The sequence below is a fragment of the Borostomias antarcticus genome (genome assembly GCF_949987555.1).
Source record: "Borostomias antarcticus genome assembly, chromosome: 14".
NCBI classification, from domain to species: Eukaryota; Metazoa; Chordata; class Actinopteri; order Stomiiformes; family Stomiidae; genus Borostomias; species Borostomias antarcticus.
The window spans coordinates 14,374,766-14,401,347 of NC_140247.1; the positions used below are offsets into that span (position 1 = coordinate 14,374,766).

A 26,582-nucleotide genomic window follows, 5' to 3' on the forward strand; every position below is an offset into this window, starting at 1 on the left:
TCTTAGGATAACACCTATTAAAAGCTGATCACCTACTGTGTTCAGTTTTTGATTCTTCCGTGTTCTTCTCTAGCCGTGGATTCACTGCAGTCAGCGGCCGAATGGTTATCACTGTTTATTCAAGATTACGCGGAGCTCCAAATGCAATCGACGTTTGTTTACTTAGGGGTTTATTTTTTAAACCAGTTTTGCATGGTGTTTAGTAAAAGCCCAAACTGAGTAGGCTATTCAGTTCACCACATGTCAGAGAACTGTCAAAGGGCTTCAGTGGGACCGGCTGGAGATTGCAGTGACCTGATTACTACTGCAGCTTTCTTAGCACAAACCAGTCATTCATTCATTCATTCAGTCACCATAGGTGCCCGTCAACAAATCTCACTCTGTACTCGATGCAAGGGTAATGCAGATTTTGATACCGCAAAAATATTTTTCAAAAAGCACTTATTACTCCTGTTACTACTTGTTACTCCCTTGTTACAACAGGGGAAATGTTACTACATCACAAACTACTTCAGCAACTCATAGGATTAAGGGTGAGAGATGCTGTTTTTTTGGAAACAACTCACTCCTGCTCTGTAGATTTTTCCTTGATAGCTTTGACACGGATGAAAAATTATCTCTCCGATGCCCCTATTCATGTTTCTCTGTGCAAAGATTATAAGAGATAAATCTCGCTGTTTTCAGCCACTCCCACTTGTGGTGATTGCAGTTCCTGGTATGCCAGATTAGTTTTTATGGTCTCTGAATGTCGACAGGTGTCTTCTCCCCAGCCCTGCCTCTCCCCCTCCCTCCCTCCCTCGTTCCCTCCCTCCCTCCCTCCCCCGTTCCCTCACCCCACACGCTTGTATAAAACGGTGAGGAGTCCTCCACTCCTCACTCTCTCCTCTCCAGACTGCACAGGAAGACAGCAAACTCCATCGCCATGACCTCCTTCTCCACCCGCAGCTTCAGGACATCTGGAGGAACCATGATGGGAGCTGGAGGCCAATTCGGCATGAGGGCCGGCAGCGTGTACGGGGGCGCCGGGGGCTCTGGGGTGCGTATCTCCAGCTCCACCGCCTCCAGGGTCTTCTCCTCCGGCGGCGGAGGCGGTTACGGCTTCGGTGCCGGCGGCGGCGGATTCAACCTGTCCGACGCCGTCAACGTGTCTGCCAACGAGAAGGCCACCATGCAGAACCTGAACGACCGTCTGGCCACCTACCTGGACAAGGTGCGCTCCTTGGAGAAGGCCAACGCAGAGCTGGAGCTGAAGATCCGCCAGTTCCTGGACAACAAGCTCCAGCCCACTGCTCACAACTTCAGTGGTTTCTCTGCCTCCATCAGTGACCTCCAATCCAAGGTACATAACCTGCCTATGTTGAGAAACTGACTGATTCAGTGTGTTATGCCATTGTTTTCTTCTGTTTTCTTCTGTTTACGCAAATGTGACAGGAAGAGGGGAATGAGCACCCTGACTCGAGACAAACACCATTCGTTTGTAAGACTCCTCCCCCAGAAAAGAAAAAAAAAAAACGCAATAATATCAAAGGCAATGCCATAAAAACGTCCATGTCTTACACAACTTTATGTCCATGAGGTGACATTAATACGCCACCTATCGTTTATCTAGAAGGAGTATGAGCTCATGGTATTTAATTATTTCCCTTCTTCCTTTTGAGGCTCGATGTTGTGTACCTTTTACTGAATCACTGCAATTCTTTTTCTCTTCCAGATTCAGCATGCCACTTGCATCAACGGTGGAATCTACCTCAGCATCGACAACGCAAAGCTGGCTGCAGATGACTTCAGAGTCAAGTAAGTCACGTGGCGCGACAACTGAGTCACCAAGCACTTCCTGTCAGTTTCAGTGCTGTTTTTCCATGTAGATAGCAGCGTATCTGTGGTCCACAATTCTCTGCTATTGAGCTGCTGTAACGCCATGCAGGTATGAGAACGAGCTGGCCATGAGGCAGTCTGTGGAGGCCGACATCAATGGGCTGAGGAAGGTTCTGGATGATCTGACCATGGCCCGGGCAGATCTGGAGATGCAGATCGAGGGTCTGAGAGAGGAGTTGGTCTTCCTCAAGAAGAACCATGAGGAGGTGGGTCTGACTCCTTGTAAAAAAAAAAAAAAATGGAGGAAAAAATGGAGGAAACCTATTGCCTTAGGTAAATTAAGTAAAGGGACTGATTTGTGAGAAGAGTTGTCACAGTAACACGGATAACTACGTTCATTACTAACTAATTTGAACTGTGTTTAAGAACAAGTTCACCACAAAAGTAGAACAGACCCAGTGGAAATGGGTGATGTCAACAGAGCACCCAAAATGAAGTGAACAAGCAATGTTAGCAGGGCATCATACAGTATTTTACATGATTCCGAGTGGTCATTTGTGAGGTGAATTGTCGGGACAGTCACTGTAGTGACATTTCCCCTGTTGTAACAAGGGAGTAACAAGTAGTAACAGGAGTAATAACTGGTTATTGTCTGTGTGTCTCCAGGAGCTGCTGGCCATGCGCGCCCAGATGAGCGGACAGGTCCATGTGGAGGTGGACGCTGCGCCTCAGCAAGACCTCAACAAGGTCATGGCTGACATCCGTGAACACTACGAAGCCGTCTCTGCCAAGAACCAGAGAGACCTGGAGTGCTGGTTCCAGACCAAGGTAATCCTATAGATTATGCTTACACTTAAAAAACTGTGAGTGTAGGGGCTCCCCAGTAGCTCAATGGGCTGGGGCGCTTACCATGTAAAGGCTAGTCCTTTCTGCAGCGGCGTGGGTTCGAATCCGGCCCACGCCCTTTGCTGCATGTCTTCCCCTCTCTCTCTCTTCTACCTTTCCTGTCTGTCACCTACACTGTCCTATCCCTAATAAAGCAGAAATGCCTTAAAAAATATCTTTAAAAAAAACAACTGTGAGTGTGTGTGTGTGGGGGGGAGGGATTAATGTCCCATCAGATGTCCATTGAAATTTTTTATGCTTTGTCCCACAGAGTGAGTGCATAAACAAGGAAGTCAGTGTCTGCACAGAAACTCTCCAGATGTCCCGATCGGAGATCAATGAAGTTAAACGTACGCTGCAGAGTCTTGAAATCGAACTGCAGTCCCAAATCAGCATGGTAAGACGGCCTCGGGAACCCCAGACAGTCAGCGACCTCTAGGTTCTCCTTTTGTGTCCACCACGCCGTCTGTTAGCTCAACTGACCCCTCGGCTTCCCTCTTCTCTGTCACAGAAATCCTCCCTGGAGAACACTCTGGCGGAGACACAGAACCGCTACTCCATGCGGCTGTCGAGTTTCCAGATGCAGGTGAGCAGCATGGAGGAGCAGCTGGTGCAGCTCAGAGCAGACCTGGAGCGCCAGGGTCAGGAGTACAAGATGCTGCTGGACATCAAGACCAGGCTGGAGATGGAGATCGCTGAGTACAGGAGGCTCCTGGATGGAGAGGGCTGCGGGTGAGATCTCAGCGTCATGTCTGAGTGACTTCGCACATTTACATACATTGGAATGATTAAATTTAATTAATGATTAAATTAAATGTAAAATTTGTAATTTAATTTTTTAAAATTTTTACATTTGAGATTTGTAAAAAAAAATTTTTTTTAATTAAAATATTAAATTGTGAAATTTTAAATGTAGAAATTAAATGAAAAAATTAAACCATTTTACAAATCAAATCAAACTTTATTTATATAGTGAATTTCATATACACAGAGGCAACACAATGTTTTTTACATAGAGAAAAGTGGGATGTACATAGTGATCCTACCTCTAATTTTCCAGAGGGAAGCAACGAAATAGTTCACCAATGTAGTTGAACTGTAAAAATAAAAAAAATCTTCCCTGACCTCTCTCAACGAGACGATCAAGTAGTTTTTGAGGCCTTGCTATTTTTTGGTAACTTAGAGACTTAAAGAAACATAACCACGCTGTTTATCTGTGCCACCAGCCTGACTACGTCCACAACCACGCGGAAGGTGGTGACCATCGTGGAGGAAATGGTGGACGGACAGGTGGTCAGCTCCTCCTCCGCCGCCGAGACCTGTCACCTGTGAGAAACATCCGGAAGAGAGCTCCTCCTCACAGACACGCCACAGAACACCGTTCATCAGACAACCTGCGGCCAAACTTTCAGACGTACAAATAAAGGCGTTCTGAGGTGTTGAAACTTTTTATTTTGTGGTGTCTTGACTTCTGTTCCATCCTCAGTCTGCAGAGACTGTCTCACCTGCTTCACTCTTACAGCCTTAAGCATTCATGTCTTCAATAAATGACAGAAAAAAGGTGTAAATAATTACATTAAATAAAATGTAATTATAGTATAAAGTATAAAGTATATATATGTATATATAAGTATACTTTATATATATATATACTGTATATATATATATATACTGTATATATATATAGGCTATATATATATATATACTGTATATTTATATATATACTGTATATATATATATATAAAGTATACTTATATATACAAAAACTGTGAGTCTTGAATAATAACAAATACATTTCATTTGTACATAATACAGGTACCATTTACAATCAAATGCTTCCTGTAGTTCAGTGACGATGTGTGAGTAAATATACTGGGAGGGGGGAAGGGCTATGCAGGGGGGCCGCCCCCCATCGGCGGTGATGACAGCACTCTCCTGGACAAATGTCTTCAGTCTCTAGATGAGTGCAGCGTTTAGAGACTGACCCGTGACTCTACCAAGTTGGATAATGTGATCCTGATGACATGAAGGTATAGGCGAGACTTTTAATCATGATTGGAAAGCTGGCTTCTGATAGATTTGATTGGGGAAAAGCCAAAATGTAAATGGCTTACCCCATTCTTTTTAGAGGCATTTATTACTGATGGTACAGTTGGGGGTAGTTAGAAATTATCCATCTGGCGGCATTTCACCATCGGGTATTTGACAGGGAAATGCCGTTGGAAATCTCGTGGGATTTCAGACAGGTGTTATTTCATTGATTTCATATTCAAAATCCGCCTCAGGCAGCTGTTGATGAATGTTTGCACTTTAGACTTTGTGGTCTTGGTTATCCAGGTGGCATGGCTGTAAGCATATAAGACCATACAGTTAAGTCAAAAAACAGCCTGAAACAAAGGAATTAATTACATTTTTAATGATTTTTGGGGGGAGGTACACCAGACAGACCCTGGCCTATGGGAGGAAACGCCACTGCTGTAGCTGTGCCCAAAACATGGGGCTCGAACCAGCGACCCCAAAATTACTGACTGAACTACCCAGGCAGCTATATTGTTGTGTGACAAATAAACACTCTGAAACCATCTGCTGGGTGAGCTCAGTCAGTACAGCATCAGACTCTTAAAGGGGTAGTTTGGTATTTCGCATCATAAGCTCTGTTATATAAGTTTATTTTACGATTGTATATGGTCCATATCAACATTTTGACTGCATTCTTGAGATATTACTGCTTATTGCTCATGTCACAGCTAAGTCACAGCTAACCATATAATGGATATATGGGAATATGTGTGCATTGTGAATGGGTATTAACTGTGACATGAGCAACGAGCACTAAAATCTCAAGAGTGCACCGACTGTCAATATTTTGAAATGGGCTGTTGTATATGATCATAAATCGTAGATCATAGACTACTCCTTTAAGGTTGCAGTGTGGGGGCCCATGTTGGGCGCAGCACTTCATTAGTACACGTGTACTTGTATATTAGTACAAGTACACTGTATCTTGTACATGACAAATAAACATCCTAGAAACTATACGGTCATTAGTGTAGGACTAATCATATTAGCTTTGAACCCTATGAAATATCTCAACTAATAAAAGCTGGAGATTCAGCAAACAGTTCCAACATCTCTGTGAACATGGGTTAATCTTCAGCTTCAAGAAATGGGACAAAATGATTAACTGTAATCTTTTTAGAGATTTGCTTCTAGTGGGTGCTCTTGAGTGAAAGTGGGTCACTCAAGTGCGCTAAAAGGTTATTATGAAATTAGTTCAGTATTCATAAAGGGGCACAGCACAAGCCTTGCGAACACAATTTTTTATCACAAATGGTAAGCCTAAAGGCATTTTAATTCTGTTAGAAAGATGATGTACAATAAAGTATAAGAATTACAAAAACAATTCTTATACTCAATCAGTAATACATTTAAGCGATGGCATTGTTACTAAACAATTCCTGTTACAGTGTGTATGTTCAGGTCTGTATCTCAGAAGAATATATTTTACCAAGACCTGTGGGCAGGTAGGGGCAGGTACAAAGGAATTTCAGGGGGCGGGGGGGGGGGGGGGGGGGCATTCCTGTGAGTGTTGGGCTCAGTCACTAGGGACCAGAGACCACCAAAGGCGGACGAGGTTATCAACTTACATAACCGGTGTGTAAAAGAGATTCCTTCATATGATGACGAAAAATGTTGTGAGAGACCTTAGTTTCATCCCTTTGTGCACTCTGGCACCCTATAGTGAAAGTGGTTTGCTTGTGCAACTTAAGATTCCATACGTATCATATCATTATGTGGCCTCAGCCAAGTGCCACCCTGCTATGCAGGCGTGTTTATGTCTTATGTTCTTGTTGCCCTCAGGGAGTTTGGAGGTGGAATGCTAAACCCCCCACCTCCCCCCTCCCTCTCACTGTCTCCCTCTTCCTGGGATAAAAGGACCGCTGTCCACCCTCCGCTCGCTCAGTTCCCTCCAGCCAGGGCGCAGCACGACCGACCGCAGCCTCCATCATGAACTCTTCTTTCTCCGGGCGCAGCTATTTGACCTCCGGCGGAGGCCGTCTGGGCTCCATGAGGGCCGGCAGTGTGTACGGGGGCGCAGGGGGCTCCGGGGTCCGCATCTCCAACGCTTCCAACACCTTCGCCGCCGCCGGCGGTGGTGGCGGCGGCTTCAACCTTTCCGACGCCATCGACATCAACGACAGTAAGAAGGCCACCATGCAGAACCTGAACGACCGCTTGGCCTCCTACCTGGGGAAGGTGCGCTCCCTGGAGAAGGCCAACGCGGATCTGGAGATGAAGATCCGCCTGTTCCTGGAGAGCAAGACCCATCCGGAGAGCCACGACTGCTCCACCTTCAGGGCCATTATCGGGGATCTTCAATCCCAGGTGAGGCCACCACCATCTCAAACAATCCCAAGCATTACCAGAAAAGCACTGATGTTATAGTGAACAATGAATTAGCTGTAGGTAAGAGGTAGAGACACAAAGGAAAGTTGGGGCCTGGGGCATGTCATTTTCCCTTCTAGGGTGTGGTTGTGTGTGTGCTTCTGTAGGAACTAGAAACAGTTGTACTCAATATGTATATAAAATTCCCATTTATCAACATCCTGCATTATGTTTGTACATTTGTAAACCTTTTGTTAAATGTGTAAAACTATAACTTTGTTATATTTGTTTGTTTTTTTACTACTGTTTTCCTGAACATCCTTTCAGTTGTAGCTCAAATAGTGCCACGCCTAAATTGGGCTCAGCTGGGGCTACATATCAGTGTCATGAATTTGGTGAAAGTCTACAAACAATATTCTGCACCAACAGAAATCATTCCAAAAGGAATAAAATCCAGCTGCAATTTCTAAGACTCGTCATCGCAGCTTCAATCATTGTCTTTTATTTTTGCTGTCTCCAAAGTCCTACAGTATATTCTTACTGTACTGTAATGTTACTGTATGTCTCTTTCACTACACCCACTACTCCATGCAAAACAATGCAGTGCCACATAAAATATGAAATCTTACCCATGAAGTCCGCCCTAAAACCCAAGATATCCATCTATGCCCTCTTTCAGATTATTGATGCCACAAGCTTTAATGGAGGCATGTACCTGGCAATTGACAACGCCAAGCTGGCTGCAGATGACTTCAAAATCAAGTGAGTGTGAGAAAAAAACCTATTTATTTGATATCATAGCAATTGCGCAACAATGCCTCTTTACAATTTATAATCATAGTGCGACATTTCATATCTTATAGAGATATTGTTCAACCGCCAATCTAATGTTAAGTCAATTACTGATAAAACAATTCATTTTCTGTAACACAATGATCTGTAAAATATGTGTCTTCTAAGCGCCTCATAAATGGTCTGATTTTGTGCAGGTATGAGAACGAGCTGGTCATGAAGCAGTCTGTGGAGGCCGACATCGCCGGGCTGAGGAGGTTGCTGGATGAGCTGACCGTAGGAAGGTCTGACCTGGAGATGCAGATCGAGCGCCTGAGAGAGGAGCTGATCCAGCTCAGGACCAACCATGAGGAGGTGGGCTGGAATGAGAGAGAACTCAAACCGATTACAATTGAATATCCATTCAGATTCAGATATGATAAGAACCCGATTAGTAATTCCTAAATCTTTGCGCGTTCTCTTCAGGACCTCCTGGCCGTTCGGGCCCAGATGAGCGGTCAGGTGAACGTGGAGGTGGAGGCGGCGCCTCAGCAAGACCTCAGTGCTGTCATGGCTGGTATCCGTGAGCACTATGAGACGGTTGCTGGCAAGAACCGCAGAGATCTGGAACAATGGTTCCAGGCCAAGGTGAGGCTACACAGTCCAATATGTAGATTCACCAGAGGGCTCTTCACAATACATTTACATTTTTGTAATTTAGCCAACGCTTTTATCCAAAGTACATCTGTCTAGAATAAGTGAACCAACTGTACATCCCAGTCATCATCAGTAAAGCCATTTTTTAAACTCTGCACCCGTCTGCGCAACAAATTTACCATTGAGCACTAAAAAAGACAACCTTGACCTTGACCTTATATAAGAAGTGATACCAGCAGTGCTAGAGAAAGGAAGCTAACTTTTTACACACGCATATGGTTCAATATCTGATGTTGAAGTCCACTACTGTAGAACTCATTGCCTTTGGTTAACTGTCATTTTCAGTCAGATGAAATCAACAAGGAAGTTTCTGTCAGCACTGAAACCCTCCAGTCGTCTCGATCTGAAATCACTGAGGTCAAACGCACGCTGCAGAGTCTACAGATCGAACTCCAAGCCCAAACTAGCATGGTAAGATTCTCTGAAAAGCAGTTTAGCCATCGGATTATAGCAAATCACTTCATGAGCACCGATCAGTATTCAACGTTCTCTCAATTCTGTCCAATAGAAAGCCTCGCTGGAGGGCACCCTGGATGACACCCGGAACCGCTACGCCACAATGCTGTCAGGTTACCAGAGGCAGGTGGGCGGTCTGGAGAAGCAGCTTTCTCAGCTCAGAGCAGACCTGGAGCGCCAAGGCCATGAGTACAAGATGCTGCTGGACATCAAGACCAGGCTGGAGATGGAGATCGCTGAGTACAGGAGGCTCCTGGATGGAGAGGCCTGCGGGTGAGATCTCAGCGTCATGTCTGAGTGACTTCGCACATTTACATACATTGGAATGATTACATTTAATTAATGATTAAATTAAATGTTAAATTTGCAATTAAAAATGTTTACATTTTTAAATTTTAGATTTGTAAATTTTTAATTTTTAAAATTCCCAGGTGAGCGACCAGGACCAGGGTCTCAAAAGCTTATGACTGTCCTCCGTAAATCAATGCCCAAGAAAGTGTTGTAGGAATCAACGCAACTCTATGTCGAGCGGTGGTCCAGCCAAAGTATCTAACAGTATTGTCTTTTTGCCTTCGCAGTCTCGCAACCGGCACTTCAAAATGCAAGGTTGTGACCATCGTGCAGGACATAGTAGATGGTGAGGTGGTCTCAGAATCCACTGAGTGAAAAACATCTGCAAATGGAGTCTGCTGTCACACCAGAGACATGGAGTAATACAGTAATAAAAGCTCTCTGAGGAACTTATGTTCTGAGTCGTGTTCCATAGATCATTCCAACTGCTATAATTGTGTCTGCACTCCACCCCAACAAACCCCAACCAACACCCAACATTCGAAAGTTGGCAGTTGTTGTTAGAATGTTGGAAGTTTAAAATTCAACTGCAAAATCCATCCAACCGACACCAACAGTCACCAACAAACATGGCACACCAATCCAACGTTGGTGTTGGCTAGCGTTGTTTGGGGCAGTCATCTTAAGATGGAAACTATTGAGAGCCAAGTTCATTCTAAGGTGACATGGTCATCGCCTGGGTGAAAAGAGTCTGTATCCCAGAATATCCATATTGGATTTATGTCGTCTGAGCAAATCAAAACTGGGAACATATTGGTATTTAATATTGGGAACATATTGTATTTATTGTATTTCCCTATTGTAAAGCTCCAAACAAGTACTGTTTTTTTCAACCCAATGGAGGTGGAAGATAGATCCATTTCATCAAATAAACATGAGCAGTCTTGAAGCAAACATTTGCTCACCCTGAAACTTTTTGGAGGTGTAAAATACATTTTGAAACAGGCTTGACAGTTTTTTTTCACACACTTACTGCTTAGTGCTTACTAGTAAATTTGAACGAATTAATGTATTGGCCACTGCAATTCATTATAGCAAGAAGCATATTTTAGTATACTCTGTGTTAAAAAGCCTCCGTAACTCATTTTATAGCATATTCTCATGATAAACAATCATAGGACACATGTATACGGCCAAACTAGCTCAATACTTCATAGACTGCAGTACCAACCCAATCCTATGAAACTAGAGATGGAGAACTCACCACACTCGATATTAAGAGTTTTGGCACTGTTGTGACACAAAGCACCCTACAGACCTCTGGTGGAGAGACCAGTCTATCGGAGAGGAAAGCAGCATTTGAGTGAGACGTGCTCTCTCCCTGCACCTGATGACATTAGCTGCTTTATAGAATCATCAATAGAATCCAGAGTCTTGAGGAGGAGTGGCGGCACGTAGCTCGGGAGGTAGAGCGGCCAGAGGTAGAGTCGCCGGCCGGGATCGCAAGGTCCCCGGTTTGACCCCAGCTTCCGGACTGTGCCAAAGTGTCCTGAGCAAGACACTGAACACCAAAATCTCTCATGTGTGGCACGGTGGCACAGTACCTAGTACTGTCGCCTCACAGCAAGAAGGTCTCCAGGCCGGATTTTGCATGTTCTCCCCGTGTTAGCAAGGGTTTCCCCCATAAAAAGGATGTGAAACATGCAGAAGAACAGATGGCTAACGCTATCCGTCCCTGGTGAAGACGGACACGAGCGCTTGGTTGGACCCTGGGCGCGTCCCATGCAGGCTGCCTATTATCTGCTCCCGTCGGGATGGGTTAAGAGCAGGAGAGAAGTTTCATTGGTGGATGAAACTTCATCCGTGTGTGTGTGTGTGTTTTGCCGCCTATACTGTGTGATGTGTGTGTCTCACCGTGTTACAAATAAAGATGTTTGTGTGTCACTTGTTTTACAGAACATTTTCTCGTTTTCAACAATTGTAGCAAGGCAATAGTAAACTGCAATTTAAAATAATTCCATCAACATCCAGAGCTGGTAAGAATTTAAATTTGAGCACAAACCCTGTCTATAAAGACTACTGTATAGTGTCATAACAATGTAATAGACTCCTGATAGGCTACTGTAGGTCAGTGATCTGGTTTTAATTTGTACATGTGGGTGCCGCAGTTGTCTGGTACTCAACAACATATTTTCATGTTTGACATTTTTATTTATACTTTTGCACATGACAAGAAGGTAGACAAACAAGTTTAAAATCATATTTGTTCAGAAGTTGTAAGATACCCAGAAGAGCTTGTTGTGGGACCTCCCCTATATTTTCCACAAAGAAAAACAAATATATTTAGTAAAGGTCCCAAGGCACATCCTATCTGGAATATTGGACTATTTTTATTTGGAACAACTATTCTCCTAAAATTACTCTTAGGTTGTCAGATTAGGATTAGTGCAGCTCTGTGCCATTGAAGTATACCTACATTAAATGCAATAATTGTACTGTAAGTCGTTTTGGATAAAAGTGTCTGCTAAATGACTCTACTGTAATGTAATGGATATTACAGAGTTCCTGGAGAGCCAGAGACTCACTTAAATGTAGATTCCAATAGTGGGGGTTCACCACACCTTTTAGACTGGGTTCTGAGGGAAGGGAAGGTCAACAATTCACCTAAAAACCAAGAGACTTCTGCTCAAGAGACATGAGGTGACCAAGGAAGCAACGAGAGCGTTACAAAATCGCTTTAGGTTCACCACATCTCCATACTCACTCATCCAGCTGGACTCCTGTCTACCTAATCAACAAAGCTGTTTGTGTCCCTGAGCGACAGGCTTTGGGCTGTTGAAGATGACGACACTGAGCCACAACATCGTTGGAACCCTTTCTCCCCTCCCTCGTCTACAGAAGTAGCATAAAAGGAGCTGCGTTTGACCTGTTTCTACACAGCGCTCTCCAGCCAGAACAGACCTCGGCATGACCTCCTTCAACCGTAGATCCTCTGGTGGGTCCCTGAGAAGCACCTCCATGTCTAACGGAGGGGGGCAGACCAGCGCCAGGAGGGCCAGCAGTGTGTCTGGAGGTGGAGGAGGCCCTGGGGTGCGTTTCTCCCGGACCTCTAACACTTCATCTGTTCATGGTGGTGGTGGCTTCAACCTAGCCGATCCCATCAACGTGTCTCGCGACGAGAAGGCCACCATGCAGAATCTGAACAGTCGTCTGGGCTCCTACCTGGAGGAAGTGCGCTCCCTGGAGAAGACAAACGCAGAGCTGGAGCAGAAGATCCGCCGGTTCCTGGAGCACAAAGCCACACATGAGACTCGCGATTGCACCGCCTTCAAGACCATGATCAGCAAAGTCCAAGCCCAGGTAAGCCCATCAATGAATTGTTTTACTAACATTTACCTCAGGCAGACACTGCTTCATTTGGGAAGGCATGTTTCAAGAGATAGCTAGAAAAAATAATGTATGCTTGGTTTCAGGTTACGTATATTGGAGCTTATATGCTGGTAGAACCTAGAGTGTCTTTGTTGACAACAATAAGGACCTGCAAGTTAAAACTATGGTAGCCATGGTTCCGTGGGGTTCTTCTTTACATTGAATTGGCTTCTGTGACAGTCTGTCAATCTGATGAACTGAATCCTCTCTGATTGCTGTTGATTTCTTTCCGCTTCCCTTTTCCCTACCAGTGCCTTTCGAAGCTTCCTCTGTTTTTTCTCTTATCTCTCACACATTACATTACAGTCATTTAGCAGACACTTTTATCCAAAGCGACTAACAATAATTGCATTTAACGTAGGAAAAACCAATCTAGTGTACGTCACACGTACACTAGATCCCCTCTAACCATGTAAACTGACCTCTGCTGACTGACTAGAATCCACAACTCATTTTGTCTTTCAGATTATTGACGCTACCCATACGAATGGAGGACTTTTAGTAGCCATTGACAATGCTAAACTGGCAGCAGATGACTTAAAAGTCAAGTATGTGAATCATTGTAGCACTTTTATAAACTTCTGAGTAGATTCAGCTTCAAGCTACAGTATTTACTCCCGAAGCTGTCATCATCTAAGCAGTTTTTACTTGGGTGCAGGTTTGAGAACGAGCTGGCCATGAGGCGATCTGTGGAGGCGGACATCGCTGGACTGAGGAGGGAGCTGGATGGGATGACCATCGGGAGGTCTGACCTGGAGATACAGGTCGAGGGGCTGAGAGAGGAGCTGATCCAGCTCAAGAGGAACCATGAGGAGGTGGGCTGGAATGATTGAACTAGAACATCAATCACACAATAATAAACATGAAATAATAATAATAATAATAATAATAATAACAATAATAATATGGTAATAAAAAATACTACTACTACTACTACTACTACTAATAATAATAATAATAATAATAAAATAATTAATAATAATAATAATTTTAATTGTGTGAATTTGAATTCTTCAAAGTGCTATATTGCAGACACAAAGAGGTGATACTTATTAAAGAAAGGTGCAACAAAGTGTGTGTTATCCTCTTTTGCAGGATCTCCTGGTGTTGCATTCTCAGATGGGCGCTGACGTGAGCGTGGAGGTCGACGTTGCACCTCAGGAGGAACTTTCCTCTGTCATGTCTGGAATCCGTAGCCACTACGAGGCCGTCGCCGACAAGAACCGCAGAGACCTGGAGAGCTGGTTCCTGGCCAAGGTCACCCTGGAGCCCTTTTTTTTGTTCCCTTTGCGATTGTAACAATTTCGTGATTGCAAGAGTCTTATATCTGCACAATGTTCAACATGCCTGTATTTCACAGACAAGTGAAATCAACAAGGACGTTGTAGTCAGTACTGAAACCCTCCAAACATCCCAAGCTGAAGTCACCGAGCTCAAACGCAGGCTGCAGAGTCTACAGATCGAACTCCAAGTCCAAGTCAGCATGGTGAGATCCACTAAATACAAAGTTTAAATGTACCCCCACCCGCCGCCACACTTCCCAGCATCCCACTCACTCTCTTTCTGTCCAATAGAAAGCCTCGCTGGAGGGCACCCTGGATGACACACGGAGCCGCTACGCCACAACGCTGTCAGGTTACCAGAGGCAGGTGGGCGGTCTGGAGGAGCAGCTTTCTCAGCTCAGAGCAGACCTGGAGCGCCAGGGTCAGGAGTACAAGATGCTGCTGGACATCAAGACCAGGCTGGAGATGGAGATCGCTGAGTACAGGAGGCTCCTGGATGGAGAAGCTCAGAGGTAAAACATTTTTGTCAAATTAACTCTCCTGATTTGTGGAAAAGTGTATGACTATGGCACAAACTGTGTATGTGAAGAGAAAAAAACAACGTTGTGTTTCTGTTACTCTGCAGCGTAACTCCCACTGAAAAGGGTGGTGACCATCGTCCAGGAAGTGGACGATGATGGAAGAGGGATCAGCAGCCAGAGCTGCTAGTCTGAAGACTGGGAGCCCAGTTAGCGAAGGTGTGAGTTTGAACCTTGGACAAGAGTCATATTAATGAAAAGTAGGAATTCTCCCTGACAAAGAGCAGACACTCACAACTATGTCAAGTAAAATGTATTCTGGAGCATACGAGAGTGTGGGCTTTATTATTTTCACAAGATTCAGAAGGCTGAAACCCTGCGAAAATGTTGGTACACGACTTGCCGACTTGTGACGTCATAGGCAGGAAGTAGCAGACAAAAGTAGGTTAAATGTTTAGTTGTGGTGATAATAAACTGTTTATTTTTGGCTCACATGTAATTTGTAAGGTAACCCATAGGTATTAGGTTGTAACCGTTAGTTGCTGTCCACATAGAGTGATCTAGATTATTTAAAGTTATTCACCAAGTCAGGTAAAGCAATATCTTTGTGCTTCAGGGAATCCTTTGCTCTTTATTGTCATGCAAAGACTAGGAACAGCTACCAGTGGGTTGTTTAAATGCTCTGGGCAATAAAATACATGATATTCTTTGTAGCATCTGTGTTCTTCCCATATTACAACTTAAAAGCAGATCACACCAAAGTCGACTTCACAAATTTGACCATCCGAGGAGCACATGAATGCAGCACAAAATTAGCCAAAACTAAAATTTATTTAAAATCCGACCTTGTCACAGTCTGTCTGGGACCCCTGTGGATATCCGTGCCAAATATGAATGCTGTCAGGCCGATGGTGTCCGAGGAAAGAGGGAATAGAGGGAGATAGAGGGAATGCGGACAGGCCAAGAGTAGTTAATTCATGTTAGACGTGTTAGATATCACCAATACCTAAGAAATGAGTTCTGATGCAGTGTGTGATCTTGAGCTCCAGGGGGCGCCATAGACAGCGACAATGTCGTCAATAGCTGATACCGACCTCACTGACATCTTTCATGAACACAAGGGCATTTGAAGCGTTTAGTAGGTGCCTAATAAACAGTTTCAAATGCCCGTGTGCTCCAGTGACTCCTCCTTCAAACTCTACAGTCCCTTCCTGAGAAGCACCGGGCTGCCCTTCACAAGCTGACATGTGATGAGTGATGATTGTGTGTGTGAATGGGTGAATGAGAGGCCATTGTAAAGCGCTTTGGATAAAAGCGCTATATAAGTGCAGTCCATTTACCATTTACCATGATGAGGATAACCTTTTTTTCATCTTTTATGATCTGAAAAGCAGGATAATTGTAGCCTCATGAGACCATCCTGATCTCGTGAGCTCACATTCCATTTTTCAGGCATCTCTGGTTAGGATAATTGAGCAGTGTGACATCATTTTGCAGTCTTACCTGTCCATGACAACTAGTTATCTACAATCTTGCTATGAGAATGCATAAATTGAAGCATTTCTTTCAGTTTCAAATGGCAAAACTATGATTAAACTTCTGTTCACTTTCACACCCTTACTGTTGGATCATAATAAACTTAAAGCTGCAATCACTGATTTTATTCCCATTGTCAAAACAAATTAAAAAAACACCTGTTTATGTGTCTTGTTTAAAATGAACTTAAACCAAATCAGAAAATGTCATTATTTTAAGTAATGAGTTCAATAAACTGAATGTGGTGGTTACAGACGCTGTTATTTTGAAAGACTCAATTGACCAGCATGCTTTGCGTGAAACTGAGCTATCGGGAGGAGGCGAACGGAGTCGGAAGCGGTAGCCATCATTATCTCTCGAGCGAACATTTGTCACTCAGAACATTTGTCAGACCCTGTATCCAGCTATATTTGCTATTGAAGAAAAACACAGACGATGCCAAAATACTGTGCAATTCGTGGAATCAAGGATTCACCTGCACCGGCAGGAGTGAGTTTCCATCGGTTGCTGGAACACCGCAAAAAGTCCAAAGAACTCAGGTAAATGAAACATCTGTGCGTCGGATGTCAGCTTTTGTGTGAGTATGTGCAATTGCATATTTTTGTTGAGCTAACTTATTAGGGTAGTCTAGAGCTAGAGGGTTAACATAGCTAAAGCTAGAGGGTTAGCATGGCTAGAGGTAGAGGGTTAGCATGGCTAGAGGTAGAGGGTTAGCATGGCTAGAGCTAGAGGGTTATCATGGCTAGAGCTAGAGGGTTAGCATGACTAGAGCTAGAGGGCAAGCATGGCTAGAGCTAGAGGGTTAGCATGGCTAGAGCTAGAGGGTTAGCATGGCTAGAGTTAGAGGGTTAGCATGGCTAGAGCTAGAGGGTTAGCATGGTGCACCCGCCTCGAGTCCCCGTCCTTCTAGACGTTTTTTGTTGTTGTTGCAGTCCTCATTATTTTGCTTCCGGGGATTTGTCGACGCGTTTCGACAGATCCCTGGAAGTGCAGACTTTGTGAACATGCTTTGTTTACATGGAGCAACTATAGTCAAGACAACAACATTTTTCTGTTCTCCTTTTTTGTTTTGCGGGTGTCTAGTTGTTGAACCTAATGTTGTTCCAGGGTGGAATTCTCCTTTAAGGCTGGTCATGGGAGTGCTCATTCACTTTAACCCATTTGACCCATTTAAATTATTTTATGTGTTGCACTTTGTCTTAATGCTTTTAATATCTCATGTAAAGCACTTTGAATGGCCTTGTTGCTGAAATGTGCTATACAAATAAACCTGCCTTGCCTTGCCGTGACCAGACAATATCTCCCTACTGCTGGGCGTAGTGAGAGAATCTTGTAGGATTAGAACTCTTAGAAACTGTTTTCCCTGTCCTACTACTGTCAACAGAAGATGTGAGGCCTGTCTTTTCAAAGAGAGATGTTGAAGTCAATGCCAGATCAGTGTGTGTGTGTGTGGGTGTGTGGGTGTGTGGGTGTGTGGGTGTGTGTTAGGTCTTTGAGCAATCTGGATGTCCCAGAATTTTCTCGAACTTAATCTTGAGGTGCTTATCACTGACCTCAAAGCTGCTTCTACCCAGCTCCAAATCATTCTTGATCCTCTTGCAGCCAATGTAAACCAGGCTGTGCAGTAGACACCCTGAGGGGATGCTGAACACATCTGAATCTAGACCTGCATGTTAGAAAGTGGTATTTTAAATTTAATTTCTTCCTCTTTTATTGTGAACCACTTTGTACTCTATGTTTGAAATGTGCTATGTATAAAGTGTATTAGTCAAAGTTCTTCATAGCTTCATATTTATTATAGTTGCACTATAAAGAACTTGCAATTAAAGGTGCAGTGTGTAATTTTTGACAGCATCTAGTGGTGAGGTTGCAACAAACTGAATACAATTAACGGACTTGGCAGAAATGGAATATAATATTCATATGTATGTTTTAGTATAATCCAATGAAAATATGCATTTTTGTGTTGTCGTTACCTTGAACGAGCCCTTTATATCTACATAGGAAGCGGGTCCTTTCCATGGAGGCCGCCATCTTGCACCAGTGGCAATCTGAAACCTCAACACTAGATGCCGCCGAAAAATACACACTGCACCTTTAACAGCAGAGCTAGGTTAGAATTTCAGGATAGTTCTGCTTCTTTGTAGAACATCTTCATAATCATTTGAAGCAGTTAGGATGTCATGTGGACTCACGAGCACTGGGATACTTCATAAAATAAACCACAAGTGTATGTGTTTCAGACTGGTTTTATTGCTGCAATCCTCCAGAGAGGGGGATCACGCACCCAGCAGGGCCTCAGTGATGATGGACCGCTGTCGAGGAAGAGGAGGTTGAGGAGACCACTCGCCCATCCACCACCACCTCCTCCACTGTGATGATCTTTGTCGAGCAGGAGCTGCTGGATGAGGTGGAGATGTTGTGGATGAAATCAGAAAACATCAATAATGAGACCTAGAGTCTACAGACGGTCTCTCTTTTATATTCAGTTTTGTTTGTATGTATTGTCTGTTTTATTTTATTTTTATATACTGTAAAGCACTTTGGTGCAACTTCGGTTGATTTTAAATGTGCTATATAAATAAATTCGACCTTGACCTTGACTTACAAATGGTTCTACTACAGGAGTGCTGTAGTAGAACCGTTTGCACCAGTAAAAGTGCCCTCTAAAAAGGTTCTAGATGCTTTTTCAGATCAGACTGAACCAAGAATTTATACAGAACCGTATAGACATTCTACTGTCACAAATATTGTACTTCTAACAAGTTTCCCCTGATAGTCTAGTATAGTGAACATGTGTAACCAGCATGATGTTAAAATATGAGGTCACAAATAGTAGGTATGTGTAGCAAGGTGGATATTGTTCTGGAGCAGAAGAAGAGAGATCTAACTCTTCACTGAACTTGGAAAACACGTCTGCCCTGGGGGACCCATTTAAATTCTCTAAAATGTCATGCTTTCTTCCTCTCTTCACTAATCTAACATGACAGGGTTGGCATCAGTCGTGTAGAGCAGAATGCTTTCACCTATCCAGGCATGTTAGATCAGAGATTACCTCAAGGAGGCTAGGATTGAAGGACACATTTTGGAGTTTTCAAATGAAGGACGTTCCACTGAGAGACAGTATGTCGGTCTCACCTGCTAGAGGCTTCTCCATCCAGCAGCCTCCTGTACTCAGCGATCTCAATCTCCAGCCTGGTCTTGATGTCCAGCAGCATCTTGTACTCTGCTCCCTGGCGCTCCAGGTCTGCTCTGAGCTGCACCAGCTGCTCCTCCATGCTGCTCACCTGCATCTGGAAACCCGACAGCTGCATGGAGAAGCGGCTCTGCGTCTCGGACAGGGTGCCCTCCAGGGAGGCATTCTGCGGAGGAGAAGAGTGGAAAGAGAGATGGTGACTATCGTCTGAGGAGTGATCACAGCACTACATGATCTGAGGCTGGGCCTAGGAGAAGATGTGATACTGACACCGTCATTGGTCGCCGTTACAGTCGTGGAAGATCACAGTGCAACACATTGTCCCACCTCTATCACTGTAGTTCCTTCACTTCAAAACATAGAGATCAGAGATGTGTTGGGGGTTGCATGTCCAGTTCTTACCATGCTGATTAAGGACTGCAGCTCGATCTGCAGAGCCTGCATGGTGCTTTTGACCACGGAGATCTCTGACTTGGACGTCTGCAGGACGGTGGTCTGTGTGACGACTTCCTTGTTCAAGCTCTCTGTCTGCAGGGGAAACAGACCAGCCACAAGATCGGAGAAAGGGTTAAATGTATGATAATCATCAATAATATTGTTTATTTGAATAGTATTTCAAGCTAATACATTTGCAGTTCTCCAAAATGAATAGAGAACGTATAGCATCAAATGTATAGCAGTTTGGTTTCTAGACAATCAGAAACAAAACCAAACTGCCCACCTTGGTCTGGAACCAGCCCTCCAGGTCTCTCTGGTTCTTGGCGGAGACGGCCTCGTAGTGTTCACGGATGTCAGCCATGACCCTGAGGAGGTCTTCCTGAGGTGCAGCGTCCACCTCCACATGGACCTGGCCGCCCACCTCGGTGCGGAGGACCTGCAGCTCCTGGAGGAAAACGCAGACAGTCACATCATGGGGCAACTCACAACATCCCAGCTTGAATTTATTCTGCTGCAGTTGTCAAATCAGTCTGATGTGCAACAGAGCAAAATACCTCTGCGTGGTTCTGTTTGAGGTAGGCCAGCTCCTCCTGCAACCCTTCGATATGCATGGTCAGGTCTTTCTTGGACATGAGCAGTTCATCCAGAACCCTCTTCAACCCAGCCATGTCAGCCTCCACCGAAAGCCTCATACCCAGTTCATTCTCATACCTGCATCACAAGATAAGGCGGAACTCACAAACCCTCTCAAAGAACCATCTCACAAATCAGGCATTCACAAGGCTTTATTAGATTGGTTCCATTCTGGTTCCATTCCATTGTACCTTCTTTATTCATATAATCTCATTCTAGAATCATATACTGACAGAGTAATATGCACATTAGAATTCTGTATCTGTGCAGAAATGACAGCTGGTAACTCACTTCAGCCTGAAATCTTCCACAGCGAGCCTGGCGTTGTCAATGCTTAGATGGACAAGACCATTCATGCGGAGAGTGTCTTGGTACTGAACAAAATAAAAGTTTCATTTGAAAAATATGTTTCATATGCAGAAATTAATTGTTTGGAGGACAAATGCTTCTCAAAAGGTAGCACGATCAAAGACAAGCCAACATTACCTTGAGTTGGAGTTCGCTGATGGTGACCTGGAAACCACTGAAGTCATGAGCAGTGGGCTGGAGCCTCATCTCCAGAAACTCTCGGATCTTCAGCTCCAGCTCTGCGTTGGCGTTCTCCAGAGCGCTCACCTTCACCAGGTAGGTGGCCAGACGGTCGTTCAGGTTCTGCATGGTGAACTTCTCATTGCCGATGACACCTCCCTCAATGCTCATGGCAAAACCACCTCCACCGCCAGCTCCACCACCAAAGCCAGCTCCACCACCGAAGCCATAACCACCTCCACCGCCAGCAGAGAAGGACCTGGAGGCACTGGAGATGCGCACCCCAGAGCCCCCGGCACCCCCGTACACACTGCCGGCCCTCATGCCCCCCAGGCTGATGCCACCTCCGCCTCCACCAGACATGGAGAAGCGGGAGGAGCCCATAGATGAGCCCATCATGGCTCCTCCAGAGGACCTGAAGCTGCTGCTGGAGAAGGAGGTCATGGTGATGGTTTGCTGTCTTCCTGCTCTGACTGGAGAGGAGAGAGTGAAGGGTGGAGGGCTCCCCTCCCTTTTTATACTGTGGGGGAGGACTTGTACTACGCTCGAAACTATAATTACAGATTAGCATGGACCTTGAAAGGTCAGGCATGCTCACACAGTCTTTTAGACAATAAGCCGTTTTAAGGTATCCAAAGTATTTGTCCTACATAGACAGTTATATGAAGAAATCCAATATTTATAGGTTATATGAGGATACTTCAGACACTTGAGGTTGAATCCCCAAGTGAGAGAGCAGCTTATCATGTAAGAAAGCTCCAGTCTACAGAGAGTGCATCATTACTAAAACAAAATGCATTTTCTCGTATGTTCAAGTAATAATTTTACTAATATGACAACTTTCATAATGTGATATCCATATATCTTTTCTTTTTTATTAACCTTTATTCAACCAGATTTAAAATCTCTTTTTCAAGAGCGACTGGGCCAAGAATGGCAGCGGTTTCATACCACTACATTAAAAACAATAGATTAACTCAAAAGTCCTATACAGTAAAAGTACAGTGAAGCCAAGAATCCTATTTCAATTAAATTAAAATATGATTCCTATTTTAATTAAATTCAAATATTATTACTGCTATCAATGATTATATTTTCTATAGATTTCACCATGCCTTAAAATTCATTTAGGGTGACTATTGTAGATCCTGGAGTTTAATTTCATTTTGCAGGCTATTCCATGCAGATGGTGCAGAAAACATAAAGGCCTTCTTTCCCAACTCAGTCCGAACTCTAGGAACAGTCATAAGTATAGTGTCCTCAAAGTATAGGTGTCATAGGTGACAGTCGAATGAAAATATAATCAAAATATGCAAAAATGTGTCATAGAGACCTGAGTAGGCTATGTGAGGGAGAAGGAAGTTATTCTTGTTGAGTGTTGCATCTAACATATCCAATAGCTAGACACAGCTTTGTTCATGAATTTGCATAGAGGAAGATGCTTAGAACGAGTCACAACACATAACATTTTGGGATTCCATCTTCAGCTCAAAGGTTTATCCTGGCCTGTGGCAATTTGGCGGTATCAGATCTGACATGACTTTATAAAGGAATTCCTGTGAGGAAATCAGTGTTAAAGATGCTTACTCTGCTATTTGCAATATTTACTTTGATGAATAAAGTTTAAAGTTCATAAACAACATTAAAGTTGTACAAGGTGTACCCTGTACAGGGTGTACCCATGCACCCTGTACAACATTAAAGTTGTACAGGGTGCTCTCGTGATCTTGAACACCTCGCGATCAAATGCAGATCCTTCTATCTGCCCAGAGAGTTCACTGTGGTGTTTTTGATCGTCGTCAACATTCCCCCACACGCCGACACCACGCGGGCGCTGGAAGAACTATACCAAGTCATCGACCGGCAAGAAACTCTACATCCGGAGGCTGCTTTCATTGTGGCTGGCGACTTTAACAAAGCCAACCTAAAGAAAGTCATGCCGAAATACCACCAAAAAAGTTTCCAGCGCGTGGTGAAGACATTTCTGGACCATGTTTACACTCCGCACAGGCAGGCCTACAAAGCCCTCCCTCGCCTGGCGCCTCTGTCCTGCTGCTTCCTGCCTACAGGCAGAGACTGAAACGCGAGCAGCCCAATTGGTCTGACCAGTACAGCGCTGGTCGGACCAATCAGACGAGGCTCTGCATGACTGCTTCTGCACTACAGATATGGAAATCTTCCAGACCAGTAATGTGAATGACTACATAGAGCACTTAACGGGGTACATAAGCAAATGTATTGATGACGTTGTACCGCGGGTACGGACTTGTCCCAACCAGAAGCCATGGGTAAACGGAAAGGTTAGTGCGCCGCTCAGAGCGCGGACAGCAGCCTTCCAATCCAGAGACACAGGCGAGTACAAGAAAGCCTGGTAGAGCTCAGGAAAACAATAAAAACTACCAAGGGACAATATAGGGAAAAGGTGGAATCCTGTTGCAGTGGCTCCAACACCAGTCACATGTGGAAGGGGGCAAACTTAAGCTCTAGAAGAGAGCGTTGGATAATCAAATGCTGTCTGCAAAGCAGAAAATGCTCCTTCTAGGAGGCAGAAGTGTAAAGTACCGTATCATCCGCATAGAAATGCACCTTACATCCAGTTTCAAAAGAGACAAGTATTGTTAATATACAATGTGAAGAGTAAAGGTCCTAAAACTGAGCCCTGTGGTACACCTTTAGTAACCTAGACCCTGGAGTAGATTGAATTGAGTCAGCAACAATACATTGTGTTCTATTTGAAAGATAGCTTCAAGCTACAATCCACTGGCAGGTGTTCTGATCAAAGCTGAGAGGCTAGTTTATGAAAATTGAGTGGTCAACTGTATCAAAGGCTTTACATAGGTCAATAAATAGGGCAGCACAGTGTTTCCCATTGTCAAGAACATATACAATATCATTTTCAACAAGACATGCAGCTGATAATGTACTGTATGCATGCCAAAACTCACATCCTGGTACATTTCTTAGAGATCTCAAACACATACAGTACATCCGAATGTACCTTGTTCTGAACACATAACACATAGAGACATTTACCGTGGAGCAAGGATATCTGAAGAGCAAGAATATCAAGAGTGAGTTTCACTTCTTAGTGTTACATTTTAATAGCACACAGACAGAGCAATGAAACCAGTAGGCCTCAGGGTTTTCACATTAAAGTACTGTTAATCCAAAATCACGACGGGAGGAGTGTCATATCACTGACACACCTTCCACCATTCGTTTCCACTATGAGGGACTTTATCACACAGTAAGTGTCAGAAAGAGATGAGGGTTAATTATCTTTGAACTTTAGAGAGGTCCGTGTCAGCAGATCAGGGTGCTGTTTTTGTGAGTTATTTTCATTGAATCTCTTTCCATTGAGTTGCTGCTGCTCGTCTTTTAACTGGAGCACATAAGAGAGAGCACATAACACCGATTCTGCCCTCTCTCCACTGGCCGCCTGTGCACTTTAGAGGTCATTTTAAGATTATTTTATTTGTTTTTAAACCTTTAAATCTTTAATCTCGCCCCGCCTTACCTATCTGAGCTGCTTCATCCCTACGCTCCTGCTCGGAGCCTCAGGTCAGATGATCAGCTGCTCCTGGAGGTACCGAGGTCGAAGCTCAGAGGTCAGCTGATCAGCTGCTCCTGGAGGTACCGAGGTTGAAGCTCAGAGGTCAGCTGATCAGCTGCTCCTGGAGGTACCGAGGTCGAAGCGGAAGCTCAGAGGGGATAGAGCCTTTTCAGTTGCTCCCAAATTATGGAACGTCCTACCTTTGCACATTAGACAGGCCTCCTCACTGTCCGTTTGTAAAACTACTCTTAAAACCCATTTTCATTCCTTGGCTTTCATCCCAGCAATGAGACTTTGCTCTTGTTTTATTTTGTTTTAATTGTTCCATTACTCATGTACAGCACTTTGTTTCTGCTGTGGTTGTTTTTAAAGTGCTCTGTAAATAAAGTTGAGTTGAGTTGAGAATCAGAATTTGCATACGAGATGTCTCGCCAAAACATGAACTGGACTATGATCTGTATAAATATGTATAATACTATACAATATAAAAGCCTTTATACACACTTGTATGTATGTATGTATGTATGTATGTATGTATGTATGTATGTATGTATGTATGCATGTATGTATGCTATGGATCAATGGATCTCTAGTGTATATATCGCTCATAAACACCATAAACTCTTGTTTCAGTGACCACTCCATAGTCCATTCACTTTATTCACGCAGCTGCGAGCAATTATCAGACTTTCTCAAAAGTGCTAGTTTTGTCAACTTTTTGATCTGAACCATAGTATATGATCATAAGTAACCTTAAAACAGGGATAAACATGCATTTTCCCTTTACTACTCCTTTAAGCTTGTTAAGCTTAGCTTTCTGACATGATTTCCCCTCCTATTATTAGCTTGATTAAAACATTAGACGGTTAAAAAAAAAAATCACTTATCACGCTAATTTATTTCAGGAATTAAATAGCCTACATTTAACATATTACACAATGCATTTAGTTTGATTAACTCTTTCACACATGGGTGATGAAGGCTTTCATGTAGGATCTATATTATCTGCTTGTCATGACAAACTGGGGATTCGACCATAAAGTGCCCAAGGGCTCCAGTATCAAAATGTCATCTAATTCTTTCTCAACAATTAAAATGTCATGGCTAACAGTTTCATTTCGCAGTGATTGACATTACTGTCAGAGTTATATTAAATCATATAGTTATAATGACATGGATGACTTAAACCGGTTTCCTAAGTGTGAACAAGCACGCATGTCTTTCCATAGCATAATAGGGTGAGTCCTCCTCTCTCCACTCTCTCCTCTCCAATCAGAGCAGAAAGATAGCAGACTCCATCACCATGACCTCCTCCAATATTCACAAACCTCACATGGGAATTAACGGGAATTAATGGGAATAAACTGGAAAAAAGAATTTAGCCCTGTTAATTCTCCAGTTTGTGAATATTCTTAGAATTTTCTAGAATTCCGAGAATTTTTTCCACCTAACAGAATAAGTAAGACCTTTTGTGATACATACTGTCCTACACAGTACAGTATGTCCCTGTATGAATTATAACAATGTAATATAACGTAATTCCAGCATATTTGACTGTAACTATGTCCACATGTCCTCCCCATTAAAACAAACAAGTGTACAATGGCTTAAATAACTACATCTGGTCAGAAAAACAATGGCCATTAATGAATGATACTGATATAATGTGAGAGGCTATAATTAATTTGACATATATATGTATGAATTAAGTCAAAATGACCCAACACAACAAGGGTGTCAGAGTAAACAGAACATTTTTTAGGGACAGCCCATTGTGGAAATTGTATCATAATAGGAAAAGTAACAATTTAAAATACAATCTGTGTTGAGTTTGTAAACCATGATGAAATCTTACTGTAGGCTGGAGCCTGCTCACATGAGCTGCTACATTACCCTCCTCTTACCTGTGGTTTCAACCCGAACCTGAAGGTATGATAAAGAAATCATTATGTTATTAAACTGCTTCCCTCTGTACTTAAAAAATTATGTGTGAGCACGCCCGACCTTTGAAGGGATTGTTATCATGCCATTTGAATCCATGGTCAAAACATCATAATTCTTCTGACACAGTATAAAAAGGGAGGGGAGCCCTCCCTCGTCACTCTCTCATCTCCAGACTGCACAGGAAGACAGCAAACTCAATCGCC

The 26,582-nt window shown here is 43.6% G+C and overlaps 2 protein-coding genes across 2 annotated transcripts; one reads left to right on the forward strand and one right to left on the reverse strand.

Annotated features, from left to right (window-relative positions):
• Positions 1 to 967: 967 nt before the first annotated feature.
• Positions 968 to 14,741, forward strand: LOC311317423 (uncharacterized protein; the record flags this gene model as incomplete). Its single annotated transcript, XM_084448505.1, has 15 exons — positions 968 to 1,339; positions 1,712 to 1,794; positions 1,925 to 2,081; positions 2,482 to 2,643; positions 2,972 to 3,097; positions 3,212 to 3,432; positions 3,927 to 4,028; positions 6,562 to 6,572; positions 6,665 to 7,086; positions 7,766 to 7,848; positions 8,076 to 8,232; positions 8,344 to 8,505; positions 8,860 to 8,985; positions 14,325 to 14,545; positions 14,678 to 14,741. The coding sequence occupies 15 exons, from the start codon at positions 968 to 970 to the stop codon at positions 14,739 to 14,741; spliced, it is 2,469 nt and encodes an 822-aa protein (XP_084304631.1).
• Positions 14,742 to 18,385: 3,644 nt separating this feature from the next.
• On the reverse strand, positions 18,386 to 21,326 carry LOC311317424 (keratin, type I cytoskeletal 50 kDa-like; the record flags this gene model as incomplete). The annotated part of the gene is made up of 7 exons (XM_084448506.1): positions 18,386 to 18,512; positions 19,226 to 19,449; positions 19,686 to 19,811; positions 20,005 to 20,166; positions 20,276 to 20,432; positions 20,646 to 20,728; positions 20,841 to 21,326. 7 exons carry the CDS (start codon positions 21,324 to 21,326, stop codon positions 18,386 to 18,388), a joined length of 1,365 nt encoding a protein of 454 aa, XP_084304632.1.
• Between the last annotated feature and the right edge of the window lie 5,256 nt (positions 21,327 to 26,582).